Genomic DNA, 19,370 nt, shown 5'->3' with positions numbered 1-19,370 from the left:
CCAAAAACCGACTTAGCTCGAAGAATTGACGAACTGAAATGGCAGTGGGCGGGGCACGTCGGACGTTGAACCGATGGCCGCTGGGCCACCAAAGTTCTCAAGTGGCGACAAATTACCGGAAGATGCAGCGTGGGCAACCCCCCTACACTGACTGAAAATCTTGTAAGTATCGCGAGAGGCCGTTGGTTACAGAAAAATCAAAACTGGCCGTGGTGAGAGCCCTAGGAGGCCTTTGTCCAGTACGGAACGTCTTCTGACTGAGATGATGAAGCTGATAAGGATTCCTCATATCAATTAGGAATATGTCTAATTTGTTAATGAAAATAAAAATTGTATAATGGGATCCTTTTAAAGTTTTTGATTAGATTACTGAGCAAGAAACCTCCAACCAGATGCAATACGTATATGGAGTCTTGAGAGATATACAAGATTTATTTTGATAATAATGACAAATTGGAACGGCGAGAATTGCAAAGGTGTTTAATTTTTTGGGCGTAATTTGTATTTCTCTTTTATTAGGAAGGATTCAATGCAATATCTGATAACGAACTAGGACATTCAATCAGGTCATTCAAATGGCTTGTTTATAGATAATCTATTTGTAACGAAATGTTGTCTAGTAACTGTATGAAGTTCTGTTGTAATTACTATAAAAAAAAAAATTAATTTTTAATTATTTTTTTTCATTATTTTTAAATACCAATTTCTAGGTATCAGAATAATACTAATATAATATACTATTTCAATTTTTATAAATAATATATATGTATATTATGAAATGAGAAAACTACATCAAGACTTGTTTTTTTCTTATCCAATCTTTATTTTCAAACTGTTACATATATAAAATTCAATAATTAAAATACAATAGTTTAACATATATTACGAAAACATTGTATAACTTCTCATAACAGACCGACATGTAAACCTCTTATTATATTTACAGAATCAAAGTCAAAAAATAAATATAAAAAATATTTAAATGGAACGTTCATCATTCGCCTTGTGTTTAGCCTCGCTAGACATGACGCTCGCACTGGATATTAGGACACGTGTCAAAGGTGAGATGAACTAGTGCTTACACAATCGCAAACGGTCACGTCTAGTCAGCCTAAAGCCATGCGGATATCTCACAAAACAATTCGTCGATTAGCGAGGCGAAACACAAGCAATTAGCAGAATTAATTAGATTATAAAAATAAGTCAATCCCATGAAACGGCTCCCAGGGGAGAAACCCCTTGTGCTCTCAATGGTTAATTGTGACCTTCATTAACCGAATCAATTCTTAGGATCGTTTTACATGCCGGCTTCGTCTCGCTTATCTCTAGCCACGCGCATCGACCAATCAGGTGCCAGTATTTTGTTCCCTCCGAGTTCAACTTGGTGGAATGGACTTTATCCTTAAATTATAATTTAAAAAAAAAACAAGTTTCTCCTGTCACATATTAAATGTCTGCCTGTTACAAGATTAACACCAAAACATTATCATTAAGATTATTTACAATATTTACAGAACGATCAACAATTAATGAATCATAACGGAGGCCAGTATAATGTGACTTCATTGTGAGCAGACTCTGGTAACCATTTCAAGTATTCCTCCAGTAAATCTGTAAAAAATATTTAACACTTAATGGGCGTAATTAATACAATAATAAAAATAATCAAGTATTCAAATTAAACTAAAGTTATTGTTACTTTATTTCCTATTTGCTAAATCTATTGTTATGTATTAAACCATCGTTTTACAAGTTTTTTTTTTTTGTTATAGTTAGCGAGCCGTTAACTGAGATATGCAAAGTTGAATTATAATTCATAATAACATAAAAAAAAAAATTTTTTGGTATTAGACATTTTGTTTATCAAATGGCTTTCTATTTTAAGCAAATAAATAAATATGATAGATAAATATATCTTAAATTATATGTATGTGATACTCATTAGCACCTAGCTAACATACTATATAGCCTACATTTATCTTAAATTATCAGAAAAACAGCCTATTTTTGACATTATTTATTATACTCCATTCACTAAATTAAAAAGAAATATATATTCAAATATTTACGCCTGCCTTTATTGTTTAAAGAATTATTGAAAACGGGCCACCTGGTGGTAAGGGGTCACCACTGCCTACAGACTGATATTGTAAGAAAAAATAACTTTTTTCTTTTTCTTACTTTGGAGCTAAGATGTTATGTCCCTTGTGCCTGTAGTTACACTGAATCACTCGCCCTTCAAACCGTAACACAACAGTACTAAGTATTAACGTTTGGCAGTAGAATATCTGATGAGTGGGTGGTACCAACCTAACGGACTTACACAGAGCTCTCAAGTAAACCTTTCTACAACATATAACAAACGATTTAAAAAACTTACAATTAGGCTGTTCTTTCCAAGCTGACCCCAATTGGTCTTTAGTACCGGCTCTTCTTGCAATCAAAGCCTTCAGTATTACTTCCGTTCTGGACTGCAGCTTCGCCCAGCTCTTGACCATCGTTGACGGCGGAGATAAAAGAGATCCAGCGTATTTCTTCAGTTTTGGGAATACTTTCCCTTCTATGAGGTATCTTGCAAACCACCTGCAAGGAGTGATGTGAAATTTTGCTGATCGATATTATCAACGCTAGATAATAGAGTTAAACGTATGCGAGCAACCATAGACAAAATATTCCCTCACTAGTCACTCACTCACACATTACAAACGAAACGAACGAAGAGCGTTCAGGTGCAGGACACAGAAGAACACTACCAAATCTGAACAGCTAACACAGTAAGTTTGTTGGCAGCAGGGAATCGAACCAGAGTTCTCATTGTATCCAGCAATATAGTCTAATCACTAAATAAATAGTATATAATACATCATCAATTACATTGAAAAAGCAATATTTGTGTTTAAATATTTTGGTTTCAGAAAAACTATTTCAAAACTACATCTAATTGGAAGCAAGCAAGTCGTCCGATGGCCAAAGTCCAAAATAGGGACATAACAACAAAATAAAATAAATGTTATCAATTTTGACCGGCACAGATTAAAATAATATAAAACAAAACACATTTCAAAAGTTAATTAATTAAATGATTGTACCGTCCCAGTCAGAACAGTACAATATAGTTGTTACAATGGTCTGGAGCGCACACGTTAAAATACTTATAAGTTTGAAATAGTTAAATTGCTGAAGTTAATATAAATTACCGACCATGTTCTGCTGTCTCTGTCTCAAAATGTATCAAAAAAATATACGTGATACCTTACAATGATAATTATTACAAACCTGTATCGTTCTATTTTATCCGGATAATCGATTTCAACAACGGGCAGTTCCCAGCAACTCAGTCCGAATGTCCCTTTGAAGTGACACTTGACACGGCCTGATGCTTCGTCGTACCTCGGCTCGGGCGTCGACAGGGGTTCCCCTGTTCATACCAATACTTTCATGTAATAAGATAAGTTACATCCTATAAATGTCAAAAAACTTGGCAGACGTTTAAGGAATATAATACTACCCACTAAGGATTGGGTGGATACACATGTGGCAGAATTTCATCCGACACGTGCAGGTTTCCTCGCAATTAAGTCATGGTTTGAACCCGCAATTCGATTATGATTAACGTGCTAGTTAATGGCTCTTCTCAGTTTGTTTTGTTTACAAAATATATATATATATATTGTGTAAAAAAATATATATCGAATAATACTTTAAAATACATAATATGTTATTGTTATAATACATAACATATTCAGTCTGTATATGGAATATCTCACAATACAATGCCTGATGGTTGTTACCACTGATCAACAAATGGAATATTAGGTTTTATAATCTTTATATCAGTTTTATTTTCTTAATAATCAAATTACTATTTCATAACTATTCAAACAATGTTACCCCTTTTGGTTCTATTCACCCCAATCAATGATAAACAATTATCGTTTAATATTCAATTAATGTCTATTTCACGTCAGACTCACCTAAATTACACATTTGCGGAACGTATATCGGTAGCCATTCGGGTTCGATGGCGGTCACGTTCCTCATGACCATTTTCCTTCTGTCCGTACCTCCCGTTTCGTACAACTCCTGGTATACGACCCACTCGGGTATGCTCTTCCGAAGTATTGACTCGGAATGTAGGAACACCGGTTCCTCCAAATTACTGCAGTGGTAGGCGTATTTGAATTTTCGTTTATCTTCTCCTGGAGAAATAAATAATTGTAATAAAACTTAAACGTCAATAGCGCAATGGTTTACGGGTCGGTCCTGACTCCTACGGCTATTGTCGTCCCCACTACTAGCTTTAAACCTTATTGGAGGGATAAATAGGAATATTACTGACATCTTCACAAAGAAATGGGGCATTGCTATTCTTTAAATTATTTTTATATTTATATTATTGCGTGATTCGCGTGGGTGGTAACCAAAAAAACGAACAAATGAACGAATGAATGAACGAACGAAATAACAAACAAACCATTATAATGTATATAATAACAAAATAAGTTTCTTTTTGTACAATTCAATGCTCAATGTCCAACAGTGTCATTTACAGTGAGCAACGTAAAATTTTAAAACATCCTTAACGTCTCTCTGAAGATATAAAACCACCCAGCTAAGATGACGATTTAAAATAATAACAATCATACAATGTAACAATTTGATACTTAAATGCACCACGTTAAATTCAATGTTATTGCAATTCTGAGTAAAAACACGCAGACTCAGCTTGTCTTCTCTTCATTTTATTTCGAACTGTACAAGTCATTGTAACGTCACAGCGTTCAAGTATCAAGTTAACGCACACGAACAATAACTTTATACCAAATTCATTAATACAGATAAGATATAAAAAAAAAAAACAGAATTAGTTGCAATATAAATTATTTTTCTTAATGCAAGCTTGAACACTAAGGAATGACATAGGCTATTTTATTCTACCTCCTAAATAACGACTAGAAAGACATATCCCCCCTCCACCCCACTCGTCTCGAAGGTGAAAACTATTAAAACATTTTTATTCGATTACCATCTTTCACTTCGTCGAGACCTATCTTCCTTCCAACTTGGTCTCCCAGCCCGCTCAATAACAGCTGCCTCAGCAGTTTTGCTTGTTTGTCGTCCGGCGGCTTCATCTCCGGGTCGATGGTCACGTTCGCTCCTGACACGCTTAGATTTATTTCTGACGTCAACTGCTTACGGAGCTTGCGTATTTCTTTAATAGCCTAAATTTAAAAAACATATATACACGTGAACTTATGGTACAGTCATTAGGAGCCACCGATTTCACGGTTGTGTTAATTTTGTCGATATTTACACGGAAAGCATAAATTATATGGTTCATGTATTGGATTAATATATAAAAGACAAAATAATGTCTTGGCTGCAGATTCTAAGGCCCTGAGTTCATACCACGGATCAGGCCAATTAAGACTTTTCTGTAGAGAAATACTTCTATTCGGTCGGATTATGATTAATGGGATCGAGAATTCACTTGTGTTCAATCTATTAAACGCTGACTTACTTGAAAAAGACTGTAGCCTAAATCAGTCAAAAAGAAGTCGTCATAATTTAACCGCAAAACGAACTTTCAAAGCGTATAAAAAAATCAACAGCTCATAAATCGAATAATAAAAACAATTTATGGTAATTTCGGTAATCCCAATTTTAGTGATACATTTAAAGTTATTTCCTTACCTTTTCCCTTAAGCCATATTTAGCACAGAACAGTTCTTCTTCTCCTTTAACATGGGCATATTCAGCTGCTCCAACCGCTCGGAGCAACACTCCCGGGTCACCGAGCAACAATGTATTGCCAGTGGCCGGCCAGCTATCTGCTTTGCCAGTCATAACCTAAAATATATTGATTTTAATTAAACACACAGTATAAACCTAAAACCAGAGAATTATCGAGATTAAGTCCTTAAATATATACAAATATTAATTAAAAATTGTTACTGAATAAATCAAGACCGCGTGGAATGGGGGCAAGAATGTTAGCAGAATTCCCAGTTGAATAACAAGATACAGTTATTGATACATTTGATGACGGTTCAAAAATACTGGTTTTTTTTTAAACTAAAATATGATGTACAGTACAAGACAAGGGACGTAATATCTTAGTTCCCAAAGTTGGTGGCGCTTAAGAGCCTACTATATGCTTTAAAAAAGAACTAGTTAATAATTATCATATTACATACCTCCTGCACGGTGAGCGCCGATACAAGCGCGATGGCGTACGGTAACAAGTTGAACTGGTGGCTAAGAGCCAACATCTTCCCGTATCTTGGAAGCAGTGGAAATGCTGACACGGCTTTACCGAGGGGCGTCACTTTAAGTATCTAAGATAAATTAATTTTAATTAATAAGTTTTGTCACAAAAATCACGCAAGTTATGCCGAAGCCGAATAGTCGAATTTAAATTAACGTTTTTAGACGGTCCAATTAAAATCTACTCGACATTGGTAACTGTGTTGGAAACGGTGGCGAAATTTAAAAAAAAATCCAAAACAAAACACATATTTTAAACATGTGATCGCTAGGTCAGCCGCAGATAGTTTCACAGGGGACATAACATCGCAGCTCCCAAGGTTGGTGGCGCATTGGCGATGCAAACAATGGTCAATATTTCTTACAGCGCCAATGTGGGTCACCAATTACCATCAGTTGGGCCATTTGCCGATCCGCGTACATACTCTATGCAAAAGTAAAATTAAAAATAAATAAAACTTTGATTTGGTCTTGAATCATGAAGATGGATGGATTTTAAGGTAACAAACTTTGATCGAATCAATGGAAATGTTTGAAATTCGTTCATATAGTTTAAATTAAAAGCAATTAGTGATTGATCGACCAAAATGTTTTGTCGTATGTTTGTATGTTAACGTGTTGTACGTTTGTTTGCGTGCGGATATCATTTAATGTATTTTTATTCTTCAAACTATTATATATATATGTGTATATATATATACCTCTTCAGCGTTTTTCTTCTTAAATTTCTTCGTTTCATACTTCTCCAATATTCCCAGAACTTCAAGTCGCTTTTCTGCCAGACGTAATTGAATTTTATCAGGAGCAGTCGGATACGGGAAATTCACCACCTAGGAATTTTATCGCTTTAACTATTATCAATGATATTTATCGAATAACATCCAAATCGGACATCTACTCGACTTATTTTAAAAAAAATCTAAAAATCGCGATAACTCAAAAATGATTCACTTTTGCATGATATATATGGGGGTTAAAATAATTGCAAATAGTCACCCCTACCATCTCCTAACGCGAATACGTCGAATTACTAATAACCCTGTATATATCCTGCCTAGGAATCAACAAATACTAAGTTCACGATTTTTAACATGAATATAATCTTGTATTGAGTAACATACTTTATTTATCAGTATTTTAAGAGCTTTAAATTATAGACTAGAATTTTGTGCCCCAAGAAGTTAACTTTGCCTTGTTAGTTTACCCATAAAAAAACCGAAGTTTGTAATTAAATTATTGTAACGAAACAGTCCCGCGCTGACCTTGTCGATGCCCATGCACTTCATCATGAGCACGAGGTCGTCCGCGGGCCGCCGGCACAGCTCGGGCTCGTAGTGCGCCGGGCAGTCGTGCTGGAACACGGCGGCGCTGTACAGGCGGTAGGCGTGTCCCGCGCCCGTGCGCCCCGCGCGCCCCGCGCGCTGCTCGGCGCCGGCGCGGGACGCCCACACCACGCGCCACGCGCTGGCGCCCGTCGCGTGCGAGTACACGCTGCGGGCGGTAACAAACGGGGTAACAAGTCGTGCGGTGATATTATATAAAAAAACTGCGGCGCCGGCAGCGCAGAGAACTCACCGCATCTTCTTCTTCCCGGTGTCGACGACGTACTTGATGGCGGGTATGGTGAGCGAGGTCTCGGCCACGTCCGTGCTGACGACGCAGAGGCGCGCCCCGGGTGGCGGAGGCGCGAACACGCGCGCCTGGCGCTCCGAGCCCAGCATGGAGTACAGCGGCAGTGCCCACAGCGGTTGCCGACACGACTTTATCGCTGGAGCCAGGGTGTCCTCTTCGACATCTAAAAATATTACATTCTATGACGAATTATTTGGTAATATTTTATTTAAAGCTAAACTTTTTACGAGTACGTTACGAGGACGACGTACGAATAAAACGAAGAAATAAAACACTTAATATACTTTATTCGAGAAGGCAATCACGACACTTATGAATCGATATTTACTGACTTCAACGAAGGGTTTTACGTGGAGTCGATTCGAATATAAGTTTAAGAATATGTACAAACCTGAGTCGCTCAGGTGGCCATCGCTATCGTCATCGCTAACCAAGTCCGCTTGGCCATCGTCTTCGGGCATATCGTAGTCGTCCAAATTGATTTTCGGTAACTGTTTCGATTTTTGCTTGGCCTTCTTACGTGCTTTTCGCATTCTTTTCATTTCCTTCTCGACCTACAAATATATAAATAAACATTATTAATTTTATTTAATCCTTCTGCTTGTCTATGCTATAAAATGCATATTTAATTAAAAAAAAAAATTGTAACCCATTAAAATTTAAAAATCCTATTGTAGTATAATTATACTATGATTTTCAAAATATATTATGTTTTTGGTTTTAGATGTTAAAATGATTATATCACCTCGTCATCATCAGACTCAATATCCTCAGGTTCCGAGTCAAGCGCTGGGTCCACATCATTAACTGTCTTCTTTGTTATCAGTTTCGTATAGTCCACGTCTTTTCGATAAGGAAATGACGCCTTCAACTTACGTACCAAGTAATTTACCTGTAAATAATAAAACCATCCAACATATTATTATGATTTTTTTCATGTGTAAACATTAGTACACGGTAAGACTAATTGAGACTTTGAACGTCAGACGACGACAGCGTAAATCTTGCGTTAACACATCAAATCTCGTTAGTATGTTGGCAATCATACTTTTTTTTTTTTAATTTCAGTCTGAATTATCGCCGGTGTAACATAGTGTTAAGAAAATATATTTTTTGAATAGCATTCAATTCTATTTAATGCTTTTATATAAGTATCTAAGAGACGGATAGAAAGTTTCAAAGGAACTAATACAGGTAGACTACCATTAATCTCAAAGAAAATCAAAATTTCACCGTCAAATATTGAAATAAATAGAATATGTAGTAGCAGATGATGAATCAAAGTTAATTCATGAATGTTTTTATAAACAGGAAGGAGTAGAAACAGATGACACTTTGATTAACATACCTTAAGTTTACTGCTTACGTTATTTGAGGAACTGAATACCAATTTTTTTTAAAACTGTATATAAATATCTCATTATTTTATATATTTATTTACTGTGTAATATTCGTCCATTAAAGTAACTGTCTATAATATCCCATCCCTAGGTTAATTCCTACTGACCTCTTGAGTAGAAGGTTTGGAGCTTATTCAAGTAGATTACACAAATTAATTAGTTTAAAAACATTACTTACCTCCTGTTGTCCCGTAACAAATATAAGTATTCCTCCTTCAGGTAGTCTTGTGTGTATTTTGACAGCTTTCTTGTATGCTTCCTTTAAATAATCGCTGTATGTATTCTTATTGAAATGTATCGTCACTGGAAATTGTCTAGCTTCTACCTGTAACGTTATTAATAAATAATAATTAGATATCAAACTAATCTGTAATAACATATATGATATATATATATATATATATATAATACTATTATTTGTAGTATAAATGTGATGCAATTTATATAAACCACCCACTCATCAGGTATTCTGCCGCCCAACAACAATACTTATTATATTGTTCTGGTTTGAAAGGTGAATGAGCCAGTGTAACTACAAGCACAAGGTACATAACATCTTAGTTCCAACGTTGATGACGCATTGGCGAGGATTGGTTAATATTTCTGACAGCACCAATGTCTATGGGCCATGACCATTTTTATTTAATAATATTTGGATTTATAATATTAGTTGGATAACATAATATTTATCATTACTGAATCCTATAATATTAGTAACATTAATATTTCATTCAGGGCCGGACCGTAAGTTAAGGGGGCCCTGGGCTAACACTACTTAGGGGCCCACCTAAGACATATATGAACGTAGACTTGAATTAAATTAATTGAATGGGTTTGATTAATTGCAGAACTTACAGGGCTGCAAACCATACGATATGTTTAATTTAATAAATTTATGGATTCTTTCGCATCATCATCTATTTTTTACTTTGACTTGACTTAGCTGGGGCCCCCTTAAATCCACGGGGCCCTGGGCTGAAACCCAAAAAGCCATATGGTAGATCCGGCCCTGATTTCATTACCTTTATAGTTGGAGGTGGTGTTTTAAACAATCTTGTGTTATCTGTGAAGTCTTCAACCCTGAGCGTCGCCGACATTATAATTAATCTTAATGTAATCCCTCTTTTAAGTCTAAGCGGTACGATTCTTGATAATAATCCAAGTAATATATCCGTGTATACGCTACGTTCGTGAGCTTCATCAATGATTACAACTGAATATTTGCTTAAAAGAAAGTCGGATTGTATTTCCTTGAGGAGAACACCTGAAATTTAGAATGACCATATCTATACTAATATTATAAACGATAAAGTTACTCTGTCTGTCTGTCTGTCGCTCATTCACGGTCAAACCCGAATTTGACAAAATTTGGTATGATGCAAACTTGAACTCCGAGGAAGGAGATGGGTTACTTTTTTTGCCTAACACATGACAACCGACCACTAAAACGCGAGTGAAGCCGCGGGCGACAACTAGTATTAGATTGATATCTGTAAATTAATGGAAAAGAATAACTCTATTCTAATCTACGTTCCGAACTGGTGGTACCTGTACATTTACTTCAACGACAGCATTAACTGTCAAAAGTGCTTTTATAAGCCTACTTGAGTAAAGTATAGTTTGAACATTTTGCCTATTTTTTATTACATTTATTTCCATAATTGTTAATTTTAGTAATTATATTAATTCCGTATCTATATTAAGTAATGGTTTAAATTAAAATACTTCTTATTCTTATTTAATTTGTTCATAAAATAAGAGGCATATTTAAACTATTTTAAGCAAATAAAAAAACCTTCATTTAGTACACTTTATAGATTTTTTAAACTTTTAATAGCAAATCATACAAATGAACAAAGTTGCAGACTATAGTTATGTTTCATATTTTAAGCTCTTTTTAAGCTAAAGTACAAGATCTCACCATCTGTCATAAACTTTATTTTTGTGTCCTTAGTGACATTGCCCTCGAAACGCATTAAATAAGACACCTCCTTGCTCGTCAAGGCCAGCTCGTGTGCAACTCTCTTGGACATCGCCACCGTCGCCACTCTCCGCGGTTCCGTCACAGCTATCATCTTATTCTCCGCATAGCCAGCCTCATAGAGGAATTGTGGTATTTGAGTGGTTTTACCACTTCCTAGAAAATTAAAAAAAAAAATTAATACGAATTATTTTAAGTTTCCACAACATTTCCAGGTCTTGGGCATAACGCATCCGACAGAAATAGACGAAGTGTTAATGTCCTCGCTTAATTAAAAGTAACTACTGAGTTTCTTACCGGTTCTTCTAGATAAAATCTACTTTCCGAAACTGGTGGTAACTTTACATTCAATTCAACACTATTCATATATAAAAGTGCTTTTATGAGCCGACTTAAATTAAAAATATTTTGATTAATTACTAAAAGTTATAAGATAAGTTAAATGTTTACCAGTCTCTCCAGAAACTATAAGAATTTCATTTTCATTCACCAACTCCATTATTCTCTGTTCTTCGCCCAGAATTGGTAACTTTAGCCTCGCTATTTGCACTTTCGGATCTCTTTTTATATCCACGTGTACTGTCGGCACATCAAGGGTAGGCTTTATAGACTTGAGTGGTTCGTTCATTGATATACTATTAATTTTGTCTGAATGCTTAGAACTACTTCCTCCATTATTATCTGGTTTTATGATATCATCTGTATTTTGAATTGGTTCTTCAGTGATTTCAGTAACCTCTGTATCTTTCGTAAGTTCTTTCTTAACTTCTGTATTTGAAGGATCTGCAGATTCAATTTTTATCTCATCTTTGACCTCAGGTGATTCATTGTCACTTGAATCAGATGCAGATTCTTCATCAGTTGAATCTTCAAGACCAATAACATTAGGATCATATTTTTTCTTCTTATTGCCATCCATGTTATCCATTCTTAGCAACCTTAATCTCCTTTTTGCACCTAAAATGGAATTTCGTAATCTTTAATTGATAAACATTTAAAATAATGTCACAAAGTTTCTATAATAAGTTGTATCTAATCTAGAAACATAAAATCTTGATCATTCAATTTACTTATATGTAGGTACATAAATCATTGCCAAAAAAAACTAAGCTCACTTTAAGTAAAATCCATCAAGCAATAAAGACTGATCAATAAGACAAGTATTAAAAAGAACATTAAATAATATTTTGATATATACCAGCTATACTGCTAAATTTTTTTTGTTCACTGGGTACAGTGGCTTTGTGTGCAGCTTCTGAATTATATTCATTCAGCTTACGTAACCCAAGTGTTTGGAAAGTTGAAATTGTCGTCAAATGTGCTACTTCATCCGGTGTTGCTTGCACTTGTGATAAGGATTCTAGTAGAGCTGCCCTCTAAAAATATAGATGTATAGTTGTTAAAATGATCATACTCAATATGCCCTCAACAGTACATTACACTCAACACATTCATTGCTGCAAATCTTCAACAAAGTAATTTAAAACATATTGTGACTTATTTCTTGCTATATTATGGTAAAAAAGAAAATTTTATAAACAAGATATATTGTTTATTTTTTTATAAAGTAATTTTATTACATTGTAATGTGGACTATATTATGACTATTATGTTAAATTGTTACAGTAAAAAATTATGACAAAATACATTCTCAACTGCAATGCTGCTGCATTGTGCAGAAATATTCCAACTCACAAAATCACCAGTGTCATTAAGGTTTTATAGTGAAAACTGTTACACAATGTTATACATATTATTTTGAAGGCATTCTATAAAATTTGTATAAAATATATTTTTTATTTCTTAATGACTTGCACAACTCGGTACAATTATTATTTAAGCTGAGCCATAAATATGCAGACTTAAAGTATTATTATTCTCATACATAGATATTTTCATTTTTTCCAACATTCTTAATACAAAAACAGATTTAATAACTTATGTTATAAGTATACTATCAAAATCTGTTTCACAGAATTAGTGATATACAAATGTACCCCCCAAATGCATCAATTTAAACGTTATGCTAGTACCGTTAATAGCCAATCTACTGTTACAATTCCATAGTTGACAAAAGTCAGGAATAAATATGAGATTACAAGTGCTTACGTGATTTTAGAGTTTTCAAAATATTTTATCTACTTACATTTTCCTTCTTTTTTTTCTTATCAACAATTTTTTCTAATTGCTTTCTTCGGGCTTTAGACAAAAATTGGACTTTTTCCTTTTTATCAGTTATGACTTTTGTTTTTCTTTTTGTTGAAGGCAAAGCCAATAAATTACTTGTATCCGTTGAGCCATATTCATCCGCAGCAAACTCAAGTTTAATCTAAAAAATAATATTTTTTGATAATTTTGAGTAACCTAAATAAGACTAAAGCAATAATTAATATGAAAAAGTATAATTTAAATAATTAAAAATATACATGTGCAATTAAACTTTTCATAAATAAATTTCTAAATTAAATATTAATAAACGAATTTTACCTCATTTGTTTGTGAATTATCGATATTTGTTTTAACTACTTGACGCGCTTTGGCATTGTAACGATTCTTGCCCATTTTATTTAATTATTTTACATTTATTAGATATCAATTTAATAGTTTTGCTAGACTTAGATATTATTATTTTCAGCTTCAATATATTTTGGAATATTGCAAAATAAATTAACTTAAATATAACAGCAGTCAACTATCAAGTCAATGTGCTTCTGTTATGACTTTTTACTTCATCGTCATTATTCAATTCTTTGTTCTGCTCTGGATACACATTATTATAGTATTTTTTTACAAAGAACATTTTATAATTTACTGCATTATTAAATTGTAAAAAAAACGTGGTCACTTTAGATAGAATTTTTAAAAATAAATATAACCGGTGGGTCGTCGATCGTCAAGTTATAAATTGCTAGAATAATTGATCGTTCATTTTCATTCATCGATTAATATACCATCTATTTGTATTTGTTTACTTGGTTAGGCAAACTATTACGCTTCGTATAGCATACATTTATATTGTTTATTAAATACAGACGCTTTGCACTTCTAATTGTTAAAAACTACTAAGTTCGAAACCCGGAAAGACGCAGTTAAAGAAACTGAACAGAAACGATTACTAGTATGTAGTGGTAACCTAACTGAAATGATGTCAAATGTAATGCAATCTATGTCAATGTGACATGTGTGTTTATTATTATTTTGTAACCTCTAAAATATAATCGTGTAAAAGCTTTATATAGATAGACAATAATATTTTATAGTATAGTTATAATAAACACTTATGACATGTTACATGAAATATCACGAAAACGAATAACCGTCAATAAATATGAAGAAACTAGCTTATCTTGGCATAATTCTGTGTTGGCAGTGCGTGGATACAAAACATTACATTTAATTGATTTTTCATATAACTTACATTCTTTAGACAAAGAAATAGATTTAAGGGAAAGTACGATAAGCGCCAGTTATGATAGTCCAGTACCAAATAATTATCTATCCAATTATGCTGCACAAGGAGTCAACAATTTGGAACTTGTCGAGATGATAACGAACCCAGCCTTTTGGCCACATAATAAACTGCTAACACAGGAGATGACCAATATAATATCATTTAAATGGTCGCCTGTAAATCTAATAAAAAACCACGAAAGCGTACTAGCAACGGTAAACAGTGTCGGCAATGTAGAATTATTTGGTCGAAAGAAGCAATTATGGTACAGTATAATGGAATTCTCAAAAGAAATGATGAAACATTTAAATTCGAAATTTGAACTATTAGATCAATGCCCCCAAAAGTTTAAAGAAATGGAAGACGTTGTATACAGCATAGAAACATCAACAGTATGTTGGTCGCCAGAACTGAATCATGATAATTCTTGTTACTTAGCAACAGCTCAGAAATCTGGCGAGATATTGTATTGGTTACTCAAATGTAATGATACTGTGCAGACAGAATTCTGTGGCAGTGTAAAGAATTCAAATAATGTTGAAATTCCATTAATGGTTTGGATACCAATTGATAAGAATAAATTTGTCTTAATCATTACGAACGAAAGTGGTCAAATGTTAGCTAATGAATGTCAAATCATTGAAAACAAAGTGAAGCTTATGAAGGAATACAGTTTATGGCAACACACAGATAAAATGATAGTAACATATTTGGAATATATATTTATAAATGATATGTTGTTGATATTCTTCAATAAACACAGACATTTAATCGTACAATTATACGACAAGAGCTTTAAACTAGTCTGTCAATGTGTGAAAAATGTAAATGACTATAAGATATCTTCTATAAAAAAAAGTAAAGATATTTTCTACGTCAGCACAGTTAATACAAAGATATATAAAATTAATTATTCCATCATGGAAGACTCATTAGATGTTACTTTAACATCATTTGACATCAAAGATACATATACAACAAGCGAGTTATTTGGACTTGGATTTTCATATAATAACAATTTGTTTGCCCTCGCAATGATAGATAGAAAATTATTGTATCGAAAACAATCATTAAAAATTGAAGTAATTTTTCTGTGCCCTGAATCCGAACCAGAAGTAGAAGCGATGGCCATTATAAATAATCCATTAAAAAAATTAACACATATGTGGGATTATCTTGAAATATTACGATGCAAAATAATAAAATCAAAAATGTTACCTCAAATAGACTATTATCAATTGCTAGCAGACAGTGCAAGTGATGTGTATAAATTAAAAGTATATTTAGTTTTTTTAATTTTCTATAAAAATTTGGAAACGCTAATGACATCACGTTTGAAAGGAAAACTTCCAGAAACTTCCGTTGATATTATAAAAGATAGAATTCTATTCAATCAAGCAATAAGTGTTATTAGAGATATTTATGATAAATATACAAAGGACAATCATTTAACAGATTTTGAAAGTGAATGTTTTGATTGTAGTAAAAGATATATCAATTATTATTGTGAGTTATACTCTGAAAAACGTAGTGATTATGTATCTGATGAAATTTGTTCAATATCTAATTTGAATTTAGAATACACATGTCAGGCTTGTGATGAGAAAATATTAGAGTTTACATGTAAGGACGGACATTTGAACATGTTCTGCCATCTCACATTCAGTCTTATTGATAGAGATCAGTACATAGTGTGCAAATGTTGCGGGTCAACTGCAAGAATAGATTTATATAAGCAAAATCCAACTTGCGTTTTCTGTGATTTATATTTAAATAGTGTTTAAATTTGCATAAACTGCGCTGTGGTCTCACCGAACACAAGTAACTTGACAGTTTTATTTGTTTAAGAAATAGAATATATATATCTTATATCGAGCGGAACATTTGGTCAAAGGCTGTCTTTATTGGAACATTTAGTTTTGACATTAAAAATTATCTCAGTCTTGGTAGCACTTAAATAACAACATAGCTTCAAAGATGCCAAAACAAGTTTTTCACAGAAGTTTCGTAAACGAGGGTTATAGCTACGGTACCTGTTCAAGAGTGTTCAGTTAAAAATATATAATATTAAGCTTTTGACATAAAATACTGTCTGTCATTGTAGATAGATTCAGCTTATTCTATACTATACTATATTTGTATGTAAAGAAAGCTGAGCACGGGTTAAAAAAAAAATTGGGCTACAGTTAGCCACTAAGTACACGCACACTAGTAAAGTATGACGATTGGCGAATGGCGAGTGTGAGACATAGCTGTCACCCACACCAAGATAATAAAGTTGGCTCGTTTGTTTTGTTTTGTAGTGCGACACTCTTCTAGATATATAAATAACACAGGCCTACAACGATTTTGGTGCCGGGGATTTTAGATTTCAAATATGTCTTACGTGGTGATATTAAAATGTTATCGGTTTTTTTCTATCAGATCTAGTTTTCGAGATAAAAAAATAACAGTTTTGCCTTAGAAATATTAAATGTTAAAGGATTTATTTGTACTCTTAAGAGAGTACGAAAAATTAGTAGCTGAACAGGAAATTCACATAAAAAAAAAAGTATTTGACTGTGTTCCGACATCGAAATAAAAAGGGCCAGTATAGGTAGTCACAAATTATATATCGATCACTGAAATTGTACGGAATAAAATCTTATTGTACTAATCGGCAAAAATACAGCAGTAGTGCCGTAAAATTTTAGACTTTTTTTTTGTATCCATTTAAACAAGACAAACAGTTATACAAACTGCATACATAACATAAAAAAATTATACACTTATTGTATCCAATTGTACGCCCTGTAAATAAAGCTATTCGTAAATTTGCGGTATATGACTATTACATTTCTCGATACTGACTTTTTTTGTAGCTACACAGTGTGCGTCCAAGTTATCAATCGATTAGTAATACTTTATCGATGAACCAACTTTACTGAACTGATATCCATCAACTGCCTATTAGGTACTTTAAAATTATGTAATTGTTTTCAATTAATTTATCCCCAAATTACCAATAAAAAATAAGCAGATTAATCTCTCAAAAACGTGATATTGATAGTCTGTTACTATTACTAGTGATTAAAAAAAATAGCTCTTCATAATATTGCTGTTAATTTTTAATTATTCGTTCATTCGAAGAACAAAAATGTAACATAAGAGCAATTATTAATACTTATAAATTATGTTGTATTACTTTTAAAATAACTGATATGAATTCAGATTCGTTTGATGAACTACTAAAGTCTAGACTTAATAACGTAATGACCGAACAAAGATATGTAAAAAACATTACACATACTATTGAGTGACATGCTGTACAGACGTAAACTACTAATATACTTTTCAATGTGAGTGATTTTTAATGAATTCTGTTTAAAGACTAAACGTAGACACCGTTATTATTTATAAGAGTAGTACTTTACATAGTTTATAACATGTTATATGTCTCAATCATTTGATTAATAAAATTGTGATAATTATTATTTTGTATTGTTTATTATCTGTATTCTTTACATAAAAGCGGCGTGTTCCGAATTCCCAAACAATAAAATTCAAACATCGTGTTCAGTTGTTATATCATAAAGTTTCTGTCTTTGAGAGATGCGTATTTCCAAGGTTACGACTTTTATACAGCGTTTTTTTCTTTTCTTTGATCCTGTGCTATTTTGACTAAAATATGAAAATCGATTAAAAGTATACATTTCTTTTACACCTTTGCCTCGCCGCATGGCATTTGTTTTTTTTTTGCTTTTAAGTAATGATCCCTTCATACATAATCTATAATGGTACCTACATAGTCGAAAACATTAACACGATTTGTAATTATTGTCATTGCTAAGTCATTTATTTTGATATGGCTTAATATTGTGTAATAAATGACGCTAAAGTTGGCCAAAGTAGACTGAGCATGATTTTCCATTTTTGAAAAAAAATTGGTGGTATATATATATTTTTTTTTGGACTTTATAACTAGCAATCAAGCACTAAAATATAAAGATAAATACAAATTTTAAACATTACTTTACTTGGTTGTAGGGCTTTGTGCATGTCGGTCTGGGTAGGTACCACCCTATCATCAGATATTCAACCGCCAAACAACAGTTGTTGTGTTCGGGTTTGAAGGTTGAGCGAGCCAGTGTAACTAGTAACTAACCAGTGGCACAAGGGGCATAACATCTTAGTTCCCAAGATTGGTGGCACATTTGCGATGGAAGTAATGGTTAATATTTTTTTCTAGTGCCATTACCTATGGGTGATGTTGACCATTTACTATCACGTGGCCTAAAAAATTTAAAAAATATTCTAGCTAAATGTATTGATTTCTTTTTTGCCCTTTTTTACATTTTACGTATAAACGCCATTTATAACATTTTGGCAATTGTTTATAAGTAACAATATCCGGTCTATATACTACTAGCGACCTGCCCCGGTTTCGCACGGGTGCAATGTTGCCACTACACTACAGAATGACTTGCAATGTTCACAGTTTTTCAGTCGTTAGACAATACAAACCGCTAATTTTCCGCCGTCTCCGAAATCGAACAGGACGAGATCAGTTAAAGGATCCAGTTATCTTATAAGTAACAATTATTTATAAGATTTATTCAGAGCATCCAACAGAACAAAAAATACTTAAAAATGTATGTTA

The 19,370-nt window shown here is 33.2% G+C and overlaps 1 protein-coding gene across 1 annotated transcript; it reads right to left on the bottom strand.

Annotated features, from left to right (window-relative positions):
* Positions 1-972: 972 nt before the first annotated feature.
* Positions 973-13,980, bottom strand: LOC113395657 (probable ATP-dependent RNA helicase kurz). Its single transcript, XM_026633315.2, has 19 exons — positions 13,768-13,980; positions 13,427-13,609; positions 12,479-12,656; positions 11,731-12,237; positions 11,221-11,436; positions 10,322-10,563; positions 9,478-9,624; positions 8,645-8,791; positions 8,291-8,453; positions 7,843-8,062; positions 7,530-7,758; positions 6,969-7,097; positions 6,198-6,338; positions 5,695-5,850; positions 5,027-5,222; positions 3,975-4,199; positions 3,277-3,418; positions 2,381-2,583; positions 973-1,611 (listed from the first exon to the last, which is right to left on the bottom strand). The coding sequence occupies exons 1-19, from the start codon at positions 13,840-13,842 to the stop codon at positions 1,535-1,537; spliced, it is 3,576 nt and encodes a 1,191-aa protein (XP_026489100.2). The 5' UTR covers positions 13,843-13,980; the 3' UTR covers positions 973-1,534.
* Positions 13,981-19,370: the final 5,390 nt, after the last annotated feature.

This window comes from Vanessa tameamea, chromosome 21 (genome assembly GCF_037043105.1).
Source record: "Vanessa tameamea isolate UH-Manoa-2023 chromosome 21, ilVanTame1 primary haplotype, whole genome shotgun sequence".
Classification (NCBI taxonomy): Eukaryota; Metazoa; Arthropoda; class Insecta; order Lepidoptera; family Nymphalidae; genus Vanessa; species Vanessa tameamea.
Note: the sequence above shows the minus strand (reverse complement) of the source record. Positions and strands in the feature narration are given on the sequence as shown.

Excerpts from the sequence above, each read along its gene's own strand:
- LOC113395657 (XM_026633315.2), bottom strand. The coding sequence starts at position 13,842 with ATGGGCAAGAATCGTTACAATGCCAAAGCGCGTCAAGTAGTTAAAACA. Across the intron at positions 8,063-8,290 it reads TGGCCACCTGAGCGACTCAG|ATGTCGAAGAGGACACCCTG; the intron begins GTTTGTACATAT and ends TAATATTTTTAG. Across the intron at positions 5,851-6,197 it reads CGGCGCTCACCGTGCAGGAG|GTTATGACTGGCAAAGCAGA; the intron begins GTATGTAATATG and ends AATATATTTTAG.